The sequence below is a fragment of the Osmerus mordax genome, chromosome 1, assembly GCF_038355195.1.
Source record: "Osmerus mordax isolate fOsmMor3 chromosome 1, fOsmMor3.pri, whole genome shotgun sequence".
Taxonomy (NCBI): Eukaryota; Metazoa; Chordata; class Actinopteri; order Osmeriformes; family Osmeridae; genus Osmerus; species Osmerus mordax.
In genome coordinates, this window is record NC_090050.1 from 2,003,113 (window position 1) to 2,016,414 (window position 13,302).

Sequence of the window (13,302 nt, forward strand, 5' to 3'; positions counted from 1 at the left end):
TGGTGTTACTCTGTATCTCTCACTGTGAACCTTTACCACATGGTCTGTATGTCAGCCAGGCTGGCAGTCAGCATCTCTAACCCTGTGTTTTAGTAGGGATGTGATGAGGGATACTTTAGTATCTACAGTCAGCTGCTCTAACCCTGTGTTTTTAGTAGGGATGTGATGAGGGATACTTTAGTATCTACAGTCAGCAGCTCTAACCCTGTGTTTTAGTAGGGATGTGATGAGGGATACTTTAGTATCTACAGTCAGCAGCTCTAACCCTGTGTTTTAGTAGGGATGTGATGAGGGATACTTTAGTATCTACAGTCAGCATCTCTAACCCTGCGTTTTAGTAGGGATGTGATGAGGGATACTTTAGTATCTACAGTCAGCAGCTCTAACCCTGTGTTTTAGTAGGGATGTGATGAGGGATACTTTATATAAGACAAATATATTATAATATAGGAATATTGAGTCCCAGTACAGATGGCTTCTTCAGGGAGGTTATTGTTGTCAAACCTTCACTAGAGCTGCTCTGATCTCTTTTATTTGTATATAAAGCTATTATAACAAAATTACATGTTTACAATAATTGTAAAAATGCGCCGATCAGATCCAAGATGGCGCCGACTCAGATCCAAGATGGCGCCGATGATGGCTGCCTCGGTCGTTAGGTGCGCTCTTTTTTGTCTTGTTTTGTCTGTTAATTCAGTGTTCTGCCAAGATTTCCGGGGTTCTCTAACTAGAGAAGTACTTCTAAACATCAGGACTACAACTCCTGTGGATTTATTTCCCACTTTTCTGCTTCCAGCGGCGGAATTAGTGGGAATTATAGTCAAAGCCACCCTCGGCTTTGTCCTAGCAGCGAAGCGCCGTAGGAGAGGCAAACGAGCCGGTGCTCTGGTGCGACTCCGTCGGCGTGGGGCACGCACAGCGTTACCGGGGATATTTCTCTCCAACGTGCGTTCACTGAGCAACAAACTGGATGAACTTCAGCTACTGGTGTGGAAAAACAGAGACTTTCATTCATCTTCCGTTTTGTGCTTTACGGAGACATGGCTGAGTGAACTGATCCCAGACTCTGCGCTACAGCTAGCAGGTTTCAAACTGCTGAGAGCGGATCGTAACCCTGTGCTCTCTGGCAAAACGAAAGGCGGTGGTATTTGTTTTTACATTAACAGTGGCTGGTGTGAAGATGTGACAGTGATTCTGCAGCACTGTTCTCCTGATCTGGAATCATTTTTTATTAACTGTAGATCTTTTTACTCGCCACGAGAGTTTGCATCATTCATTCTGGTTGGCGTCTACATGCCTCCGCAGGCTAGCGTTAACGAGGCTCAACGTGTGCTCGCCAGCCAGATACTGAGTGTGGAGCATGAAAATCCGGATTCCTTGGTTATTGTGCTAGGCGACTTTAACAAAGGCAATCTCACTCAAGAACTCCCAAAATATAGACAATTCATCAAATGCCCTACCAGAGAAGGAAACACCCTGGATCACTGCTACTCTACAATCAGCAAAGCATACCATGCGGTCCCCCGAGCAGCACTGGGTCACTCTGACCACGCCATGGTCCACCTGATTCCTGCATACAGGCAGAAGCTAAAGCGCTGTAAGCCTGCTGTGAGGACATCAAAACAGTGGACCAGTGAAGCTATGGAGGATCTGCGGGCGTGCTTGGACTGCACTGACTGGGACATGTTCACGACTGCTACCAATAGTCTGGATGAGCTCACAGAGGCTGTGACATCATACATCAGCTTCTGTGAGGACTGCTGTATACCAACACGCACCAGGGTAAGCTACAACAACGACAAACCCTGGTTTACAGCTAAACTCAGAAGGTTGAGGTCAGAGAAAGAGGCCGCGTTTAGGAGTGGGGACAAAGACAGTTTCAAGGAGTCAAAGAACAGGTTTAGCAAGGCGGTGAGGGAGGCTAAATGACTGTACTCAGAGAGGCTAAAACACCAATTCTCTGCAAACGACTCTGCTTCTGTCTGGAGAGGGCTCAGGCAAATTACCAACTACAAGCCCAGAGCCCCCCACTCCACTAACGACTCCCGCCTGGCCAACGACCTGAATGAGTTCTACTGCAGATTTGAAAGACAATTGGACAGTCTTGAACTACCCCTTCCCACCCAGGAGGCCTCCCACCTCCCCCCCTCTACAGTGACGACTCTCTCCATTCAGGAGGGTGAAGTTAACAGACTTTTCAAGAGGCAGAACCCCCGCAAAGCAGCTGGGCCGGACTCTGTCTCTCCAGCCACCCTCAAGCACTGCGCTGACCAGCTGTCTCCGGTGTTTACCCACATCTTTAACACCTCCCTTGAGACATGCCATGTGCCAGCCTGTCTCAAGTCCTCCACCATCATCCCTGTGCCCAAAAAGCCAAGGCCAACAGGACATAATGACTACAGACCCGTCGCCCTGACCTCTGTGGTAATGAAGTCTTTCGAGCGCCTGGTGCTGGCACACCTTAAATCCATCACTGACCCTCTACTGGACCCCCTGCAGTTTGCCTACAGAGCCAACAGGTCTGTGGACGATGCAGTTAACATGGCCCTCCACTTCACCCTACAGCACCTGGACTCCCCAGCATCCTATGCCAGGATCCTGTTTGTGGACTTCAGCTCTGCCTTCAACACCATCATCCCCGCCCTGCTTCAGGACAAGCTCTCCCAGCTGAACGTGCCTGATTCCACCTGCAGGTGGATCACAGACTTCCTGTCTGACAGGAAGCAGTGCGTTAAGCTGGGAACACAAGTCTCTGACTCCCGGTCCATCAGCACCGGATCACCTCAGGGCTGCGTCCTTTCTCCTCTGCTCTTCTCCCTGTACACCAACAGTTGCACCTCCAGTCATCCGTCCGTCAAACTCCTGAAGTTTGCGGACGACACCACCCTTATTGGGCTCATCTCTGGTGGAGACGAGTCTGATTATAGGTGGGAAGCGGCCAACCTGGTGACCTGGTGCAGCCAGAACAACTTAGAGCTCAATGCTCTTAAGACAGTGGAGATGGTTGTGGACTTCAGGAGGAACACAGCCCCACTCACCCCCATCACCCTGTGTGACTCCCCAGTCAACACTGTGGAGTCCTTCCGCTTCCTGGGCACTATCCTCTCCCAGGACCTCAAGTGGGAACTGAACATCAGCTCCCTCATCAAGAAAGCACAACAGAGGATGTACTTCCTTCGGCAGCTGAAGAAGTTCAACCTGCCAAAGACAATGATGGTGCACTTCTACTCAGCCATCATTGAGTCCATCCTCACCTCCTCCATCACCGTCTGGTACGCTGCTGCCACTGCCAAGGACAAGAGCAGACTGCAGCGTATCATCCGTACTGCTGAGAAGGTGATTGGCTGCAATCTGCCTACCCTCGAGGACCTGCACACCTCGAGGACCCTGAGGCGAGCGAGGAAGATTGTGGCCGACTCCTCCCACCCTGGACACTCCCTGTTTCAGTCACTCCCCTCCGGCAGAAGGCTGCGGTCCATCAGGACCAATACCTCACACCACAAAAACAGTTTCTTCCCTTCCGCTGTTGGCCTCTTCAACAAGGCCAAGGGACCACACTGACTCAAATGACTTATTGCTTAAAACACACTGCTTTTGCACTGCACCACAACATGGTATCTTGTACATTTGTATTTTTTGTAATATTTGTATTTTTGTATTTTTATATTGTAATTTACGGCAACTTATATTTATCCCACTTAGTACTGCTAGTTTATGTAACCTTAGTATAGTTAGTCCACATATTTAAATTTTAGGTATATGTTTATTGTATGCACCTTCCTGCCAAAGCAAATTCCTTGTCTGTGCAAACTTTCATGGCGAATAAATCCCTTTCTGATTCTGATTCTGATTCTGAAGTATAAATTGCGTTTTTGTGGTGAAAAGTGAAGCTAACGGTGGCTAATTTGCTAGCCACAGTCACTGACGTTACTAACGTCACCACGTCACTAACGTCACGAAAACGCGTGACTACCTGTAGCAGAACATTAGTTTCGCGTCTGTTAACTTGGGGGCAGTGTTGCCAGGTCCGCGGTTTTCCCGCGGAATTGGGCTACTTTTGAAGTGTTGCCGCGGGTTGAATTTCTTGTCCGCTGGTTCGGGTAGACCTATTTTGCATGTAAATTACATGAATATTTTTAAATAAAAATCCATATTTTAAATGAAATAATTTATTTATACCCAAATCCTACCAAAATGACTCCAGATCAGCATGTACACACATTGACATGGGACAAGCCCACATACACACACGCACTGTGCGTGTGCACACGTGCCTAATGCTCTCAGTCTCCAGAGAAAACCTCCTGAAAACTGCTTTTAATGCTGGCATACTAAACATTTGGTGTTACTTTGTAGATATTACAATACATTTGGCAATGATAGCAATGCTGTTGGACTTTAAAAGCAGTGTATATGGTTTGGCAGGGGCATATTTTGAGTTCTGATATTTGGGCTGGTTTTGATTGGCCATTGGGCTGATTTTGTCACACAGACCTGGCAACCCTTCTTGGGGGATAGCTAGGCTAACTATAGCTTTACTGCAAGGCAGCTGCAGAAACGCCACAAGCAAAGAGGCCAGGGTGATAACTATTTACTCATTTTACTTTGTGATGTGAAACACAATTGTGAAAAGTAATGTACAATATTAGCTGATATTATTAAGGATGTAGGCCCACATCTACTTTCGGAAACGGTAGTCTACCATTTCACTGAAGCATTAGCATCATGACATCAGCCTCTGTTGCCCGGGCAACACATACTATGGTCTATGATGCATCTGTTTTCAATCCTTAAAATAAACATTCCTCACAAATACATTTTCGTTGTAGGATTTATTATGACATTACATTACAAGTAAACGATTTGTGGGTGTAGGCTCACTGCAACGCTGTAGCCTACGCGAGACACTACAAAAACATCTACACAGCTGTAGGAAGTCAAACGGCGACAGAACATGTTCGGCACTCCCCTTACTTAAATCAAAAGTCTATCTAACTACTAACCTGAACTTCATTGCCACAGCCTAAACTTTGTCAATCTGTTCATGAAAATAATTAATTTCAGCCTAAACCGTACAACGGAACGTTAAATCCAATTCAATCAACGCAATCGCTACCAAGACGAACACAGCAGTAGTCTACTGTACTGTAGTAGTACAATTTACCGGGGCAGCTTCTCCACACAGGGTTATATCGCACTTTGCGTTGTTACTGACAATGATTGCTACCAGTGAGCTTTTTATGAAAGCGATTTTCCACTAAATAAATGTCAAGCTTATTTACGTTTTTGGGGGCATATTTTCAGTTAGCAGCTGGTACTGTTTGAATCGCGATTCCATCTTCTACTGCCCGGTAACGTTGTAGAATAATCTTCAAAGGGGGTTCTTTGTTAATGAATGAATGCAACGAGTAGGCTAAATGCTTGAAAATATCACGAGAAGGGAAAAACTTAAAAGGACGTTTAAGTCATAGAGATTATGTCAATTTTTACACCGGTCTGCCAAATGTATTCGTTTTGATTCAACGATGACGCTGCCTCTTGCAGGTGAAATGAGAAGATCTATTTCATTCTACACTTCACTAGTATTTTCAGTTGTAAATGAGCAGCAAAAAAAGAGATGCTTTTAAATCTATGTAATCTTTATAAATAATAAGTATGCATTTTACATTTACATTTAGTCATTTAGCAGACGCTCTTAGCCAGAGCGACTTACAGTAAGTACAGGGACATTCCCCCGAGGCAAGTAGGGTGAAGTGCCTTGCCCAAGGACACAACGTCATTTGGCAGAGCCGGGAATCGAACCGGTAACCTTCAGATTACTAGCCCGACTCCCTAACCGCTCAGCCACCTGACTCCACTCCATTTTAATATAAAATATACAGAAATATCAGTTTAAAAAATGTAATTCTAAAACGGACCCTGTGCAACCGACTCAAGCAAGCACACCCTACAATTTCCCTAGAAATTGTACCCTAGTTATCAATTGGAGTATTAATGGAAAAAAAGAAAAAGCTACTTGAGAAAGAAGCAGACAGAAGGGTTGCATTATGCATTTGAAGGTTATACTGTCAAACTGACTGAAGAACGAAATAACGACGTGAAAAAATGAAGATAGCGTGGCTCATTGGCTGGTCAATTCCCATGATGCAAGGCGGTAAATAGTGTTAAAAATGTGCTGATAAGTTTGCAGTTTGTTCGAAATACAAATGTAACTTAATGACTTTCGTTTTTTAAATGTGTCTGCTTAGAATGTAGTGTTTTGTTGCGTGGTCATTGTTGTGGTGGTTTACCATTGTAACCATGAGTTAAATTACTGTTACGTTTCATAAAAAGAGCTGGATTCTTCCAACGTCAACACAAAAGTGATGGGCATTCCGGCTCCTCTACGTGAGCCGGCTCGTATGGCTCAGCTCACTAAAAAGAGCCGGCTCTTTTGGCTCCCGAATGGCTCTTTAAAAAATACATGTTTTAACTATGAATTTGACTATGATAGGTGTGAAAAAACAACTTGAATTAAGTTATGAAATGAAATCATACTCGATCGTAAACACATATCTTAAAAAATGCTTTGATTTGTCGTGGCTTTCCTCCGAGTTTTGACTACTCTCTGACTGTGTGTGAGTTGGCTCGGCCCTCCCTCATGCAGGATTGACAGGAACAGAATGTGAGGATGATCGTGTGCGCCTTTAAGCCTACAAGTATTTTTTTGTTGTTCTTTGAATTAGTCAATTATTTTAAATACAATTAAATTTCATTATTTCATAATTATTTAGTTTTCATAGGCTGTATTAATCTATTAAAAATAGAGTCGGCTCTTCAGATATGCGAGCCAGCTCCCGACGTTCACCTTCAAGAGCCGGCTCTTAGAGCCGGATCGTTCGCGAACGACCCATCACTACAACACAGTGAATAGCTTCTTTCAGCTAAGAAACTGCAGTTTAACTTTGCAAGGGCCCCGTTCTCGCTTTGTGACTTATATTCTGAGGCGTTTGAGGGGCTCCTAAACATTATAAAATATTAGTAAGTAGTGATGGGCATTCCTGCTCTTTTTCCGTGAGCCGGCTCGTTTGGCTCAGCTCACTGAAAAGAGCCGGCTCTTTTGGCTCCCGAACGGCTCTTTAAAAAATAAATGTTTAACTATGAATTTGACTATGATAGGTGTGAAAACAATTTGAATTCAATTATTAAATGAAATCATACTCTACCTTAACCAGAATGTCTTTAAAAATGCATTGATTTGTTATGGCTTTTCTCAGAGTTTCGACTATTCGTCTAACTGAGTTTGTGTGAGTTGGCTCGGCCCTCCCTCATGCAGTATAATTGGTTGACACCGCATGTATGATTGACAGAAACAGAATGTGAGGATGATCGTGTGCAAGTATTATTTTGTTCTTTGAATTAGTCAATTATTTTAAATACAATTAAAATTCATTATTTCATAATCATAACATTTTTATAGTCTATATTAATCTATTAAAAATAGAGTCGGCTCTTCAGATATGCGAGCCAGCTCCCAACGTTCACCTACAAGAGCCGGCTCTTAGAGCCGGCTCCGTCGCGAACAACCCATCACTATTAGTAAGTAATAGTAAAATTGTATTTATAATTTTTTTTCTTGAAGTACTTACATTAATTGAAAGTTCACGTAAAAGTATTGCAAAGTACACTTTGAGGCTCTTTAGGAAGTATACTTGATGAACTGAAAGTGCACTACACAGGCTACTTTACAGTATTCAAAAGTAAACCTTGAAATACACTATAAGTGTACTTTAAAGTGTACGAAGTGACCTAAAAAGTGGGCCAATTCAGTTTACTTAGTACAAAAATAGTATATAAATAAGTACAAAAATAGTATATGAATAAGTACACTGCTAGTATACTGTAAGTAACATGATAATAGTATACTTTTTACACTAAGTATACTTACAAAATAAACTTGAAGTATACTTCTTTTTTGTAAGGGATATTCTGCTACAAAAGAGCAACATAACTGCCTGTCGGCTCTGCACTCCATCCTGAGAGAAGAGGAACTGTTATATTCGGATGCTGTTCATGGATAACTGTTAATCGTTTAACACCATCATGCCAATGTCTTTCTGTATTTCAACATTTTATATTCTTGCTAAATATATATATATTCTAGTTTAAAGTTGTAACATTCTTGTCTGCATTCTGTTCTCTTTTTGCTTTAATGTTATGTTACATGTAGCAAGACCAACCTCAAGGAATTCAATGGCCAATGTTACCTTTTGTGATCTGTGCAAATGACCAATAAAGGTGTGTTCAACTTCTAAAGAGCAGCGTTGCAGCTGAAACTTTAGGCCGAAATAAACTTCAGGCTAAGTACGTGTACACATGCTGAATGGCTGCAGCACGTATCCTCAGTGGCGGTTCTAGACACATTTTACTGGGGGGGGGGGTCCAAGGTGGGGCCAGAGTTTAATCAGAGGGGCACATAAAAAACGGAAACAAATGATATTTAAATATTAAATACTATAATTTAGCTTTACATTAAAATCATACTGGGAGTCAGGTGGCTGAGCGGTGAGCGGTTAGGGAATTGGGCTAGTAATCCGAAGGTTACCAGTTTGATTCCCGGTCATGCCAACTGACGTTGTGTCCTTGGGCAAGGCACTTCACCCTACTTGCCTCGGGGGAATGTCCCTCTGCTTACTGTAAGTCGCTCTGGATAAGAGCGTCTGCTAAATGACTAAATGTAATACAAGCGTTTATTTTGTACATAAAGTTTCAATTGAAACAAGGAGGTATGACTATTTCTTGCTTTGTAATATGATAACTGTTTAAAATAGTGGACATATTCAGGCCAGGGAATTGGCTAATTGATTGAATTGTTGAACTGATTTAATTGTTGAGCAACGTTACTTGTTCTTTATCCTCGATTTTCTATTATCATCCCAACATTCCCAATACAAAAACCATGTTGTACAAATATATAGATGAATTGTCTGTATTCATAACAATGTCAAAAAAGTAAACTTGGATTTGTTTAGTGGGTGCACCCGCAATTACCTTGTCTACTTGAACCTATCTTGAATTAGTCGGATAACGTGGGTCACTCTGTCTAATGAGGGGGAGGTGCAGCTATGACAGCACCTGCCAAATGAACCCCTCTGTGCTGACTCACTCTGGAGGCCCAGATGGATTCTGTCACAACATTGATCCGCTTTCTACAGGCTGTCAGGCTGTCTGGTCACAGAGGAAGGCTGTGCTTCTCTGGCCTCAGCTCTGAGGTCCAACCCCTTCCACCTGAGGGAACTGGACCTGAGCTACAATCATCCAGGAGAAAAAGGATTGAAGCTGCTCTCTGCTGGACTGGAGGATCCACACTGCAGACTGGAGAAACTCAAGTAAGGAGATGTTTGTATGATGTATTTTGTATTATGATGATAGAATTAAAAGCTGCATGTTTACTATACAATGTACAATATGGTTCAACTATGATTGTAGCCACAATCATAATTGTATTTACATTTACATTTAGCAGACGCTCTTATCCAGAGCGACTTACAGTAAGTACAGGGACATTCCCCCGAGGCAAGTAGGGTGAAGTGCCTTGCCCAAGGACACAACGTCAGTTGGCATGACCGGGAATCGAACTGGCAACCTTCGGATTACTAGTCCGACTCCCTCACCGCTCAGCCACCTGACTCCCTATATCCCTATTTACAGGGTTCTATTCCAGAAAGCGAGTTTAATGAAAACAGAGTTTTTAAACCCTGAGATGAGGGAAACTCTGGGTTTTTAGTTCCAGAAAGTGAGGTAACTTAAAGCAGACGTTGTAAAATGTAGCTCAGCTCAAACCTAGGTCCTAGTGTCGGTTTGAAGTGAATGTAGCTAAGGACTTCAACAAGAAAAAAAAAAAAACATTAATTTGAGCGCAAAATAGCTTCATATAATATAAACATTATGTTGGACTCATATTGTTATATTTGCCAAATGTATTTAACTACAAATATTATTATATTTACTTGATCAGTTTTGGACACCTTTGTGCAGAGAATGATGATACTAAGGCCCAATCCCAATGTCCCCCCTAAACCCTCACACACTTACTTGATGTCACCTAGTAAGTGATTGAGTGCAAGAGGCTGCAAGGGCTCAAAGTACTATAAATTGTAATGGTTCAGCACTTTGCGGCATTACAAGTAAAATAGTAATGTTGGTGGATTAAATCTGTTGAAAGCATTTTTGGAATTGATCATCAAAGGATAACCTACACACTAGGGCTGCACGATTATGGCCAAAATGATAAGCACGATTATTTTGATCAACATTGAGATCACGATTAATTATCATGATTATTTGTTGATTTTAACCAAAACAACTTTTTTTGTCACGTAGGCTAATTATACCATGCAGTTCATCAGTGATGAAGTAAGCAAACAGTGCTTGATCGGCCATGACTGACGTCAACGCAGAAAACCAGGAAGCAGGAATGTCCGACTTTACGCAGCCGTTTATAACTCTTCCCTGACTGCAAGCAGCAAATCTCGCTGGTCGTTTCTTGCAGCCGATGTCAAACGCACCTATGGTTTACGGAGCGCTAGATTGGCTTTGCCAAAGAATGCCGCATTTTAAATATCGCTCCATCACACAAATTTGATCGTGGGAAGACAAAATCGAGATCGTGATTAAAATGTGATTAATTGTGCAGCCGTACTACACAGTTCTGGCTATATTAACCATCAGTGAGCTTTGTGTTTAAACTTACTGATGTTTAAGCAATATAGTACTCGTGCGAGTGGGGTAACATTAGGTAAGGGATATTCCCACGGGTGGTGTTCGGCCGTAGCCACGAGGCCAGAGGCTGAGTGGGAATATCCCTTACCTACCCCACTCTCACGAGTACTATATTGCTTTTATAAAACAATTTTATAGTCAACCAATTAACATTTAAACACAAAGTTATTGATTAAAAACATGTTTATTTCGCCATTGTTCCTCCGCAACAAAAACAATAGTTCCATTGTCAACGTCAGCTGAGCTATTATCCCGAAAGCTAACGTTATGCTAGCAAGATTCAAAGGCAATAACATTGTGTACGGTTGACAAGAAGATTTGCTAGCTAACCAGCCATGTCACTGTCCCAAAATCAATATCAAGACTTTCACGAACAAAGTGGCCATATAGCTAGGCTACTAGCGTTAGTACAGTACTAGGCTACAGTATGGCTGCAGCCTTTGGAGCGAGTTTAATACAGTAGCCTACAGCAAATGGATGTGAGATGACTGCATCAAAGTTGACATTTTCTCCAAACAGTAATTATAATTTGACAGTATGTTTATCAACAAGACTAACCAGCTATCGAGCCATGTCATTGTCCCCAAATAAAATCAAGATTTTTAAGAAGAAAATAATCGGCTATGTGTAGCTAGAGTTGCTGCTACTGCCGTGTTGGCCGCAGCCTGTCTGAAGTAGATTGACTAGCGAGGTGAATAGCGAATGGGATGTGAGATGAGCGGTTACGTGACACTGACACAGTACATTCTGAAAAGAAACATAAAATAAATATTGAAGTCACTCATTGTTGTAAATACAAGTTAGCTTGTTAAAGTCTTTCAAAATTGTAAATGGAGGCTTTGACTCGTCCCTGTTGTTATGGTTACTTATTTGTATCAACGCGAATGTTTCATCGCAGAGTGATTCATTATTAGCTGTGAAAAGTCAGAGTTGGGATGTCCTGGGATATTTCAACTCATGGAACGTCTCTCGTCCAATCAGAAACAGCTAAATAAGTCGCTAGAACCCACTTGTTTTATAATAACTGTTATTTCTAACTATGTTTATGTCAGGGTTGGTTGATCCTTCCATGCTTGTGTTGTAGAATATCAGAAGGTTTCTTAAAAATAGTCTGAGACGGAGTATCTTTCAAAGCAATGTTTCTTGATGGTTTATTCAGCACGGCAAATGCAGTATACAGGAGACAGAAGACAAAAGATCCTCATTGTTCATTGGACATCTCATTATATAGACAGATATGAGGATCAGACCCCCCGCCCTGTGTCTTAATATTTCCCAATCCTAGAACATTCTGGAAGGTTCTTTAACCCATTCCTATCCACCCCAAAACTGCTTACGCATCATCTGGCTGATAAAGTTGTTGATGAACTTCTCTCTTACTGGAAAAGCCCCCTCTCTACTAATCGCCCCCCTCTCTATGTCCTTGTTTGTATCTTCAACTCCCATTCACCCCCAGTCACCTCATCTTAACCAGTTTCTGTTTCAGCTTCTGGCCTAGGTCAGCATGACCTGTCACTGTTGAGATATGACTTTGGTCCTTCAGGGTCCTTCCTTTATAGCTCTTAAATCCTGACTTTCTGAGCCTTCACAGCTGTAAGCTATCAGGACCCCCCTCCTTTATGCTTAGACAATCTTGTTGATTTGTCTATCAAACTCCTTGTTATGCAAGTTCATACTCATCACAGGCCACACTACTCAAAACACACACTCTTTTCCCATCCTTAAGATTGCCAAACCAATTCCCCACTAAACATCTAAACAATAAAACCTAACCGTTCGTAAACTCCGGATTGATTGTCCTGTTGTCTCTGAGGGAAAAAGCTGTTTGACCCGTGCATTGATTCAGAGTGTGCACGGAGAGAGTGGCTATTCACAGACGGGTCTGTTGTAGTGAGAGAGAGAGAACGCGAGCGGGGCAAGAAGGGGCTGAGTGAATCAGTGCACTGCGCGTAGCTCTACAATGATTATTTATTTTGCGATGTTCAACAGTAAAAGCAAAAACACAATTTTCTAAATTTGTGGTGCTCAATCGTTTAATGTGGTGGGCCGCTACAAATAAATCAATGTATGGGAAACACTGAAAACTTTGGGTATGTTACCACGGTAACTGACTGTGAACCTCACCTGCTTGCTGGCAGCTTTTCTTTAACAAACCAGAGTTTCTCCCTCTCCCCTCCCTCATGCTGAGCCTGAAGCAACTGTCAGACATGGGGTGTCCTTTCCTCATCAACCTGATTGTTGTTGAAGCCATATAACACTTACGGATGACATTAAATTGTACAGTTTTCCATGCAGAGCTAACCTGGCATTTACTGAACATCTGACTGTTAATCTGTGCTGTGGAGGTTGATGGACCCTCCTTCTCGTAATGTCATTAAAAAGGAGAGGAGTTGTTTTACCATTCATTCTTTTTTCTCATCACTTCAATGTACATGTTTACCATTACCATTTAGGCATTTAGCAGACGCTCTTATCCGGAGCGACTTACAGTAAGTAAAGGGACATTCCCCCGAGGCAAGTAGGGTGAAGTGCATTGCCCAA

At 42.5% G+C, this 13,302-nt stretch overlaps 2 protein-coding genes across 7 annotated transcripts in view; both read left to right on the top strand.

Annotated features, from left to right (window-relative positions):
• The window catches only part of LOC136942520 (NACHT, LRR and PYD domains-containing protein 3-like), a 303,339-nt gene that overhangs the window by 205,711 nt on the left and 84,326 nt on the right, over positions 1–13,302 (top strand). The gene's annotated exons all lie outside the window — the stretch shown is intronic.
• Positions 1–13,302, top strand: part of LOC136945191 (stonustoxin subunit beta-like) — a 33,438-nt gene that overhangs the window by 14,752 nt on the left and 5,384 nt on the right. The window contains exon 3 of the mRNA XM_067238979.1: positions 9,195–9,368. Coding sequence (XP_067095080.1) covers positions 9,195–9,368 — 174 coding nt within the window. The remainder of the gene's footprint in view (positions 1–9,194; positions 9,369–13,302) is intronic.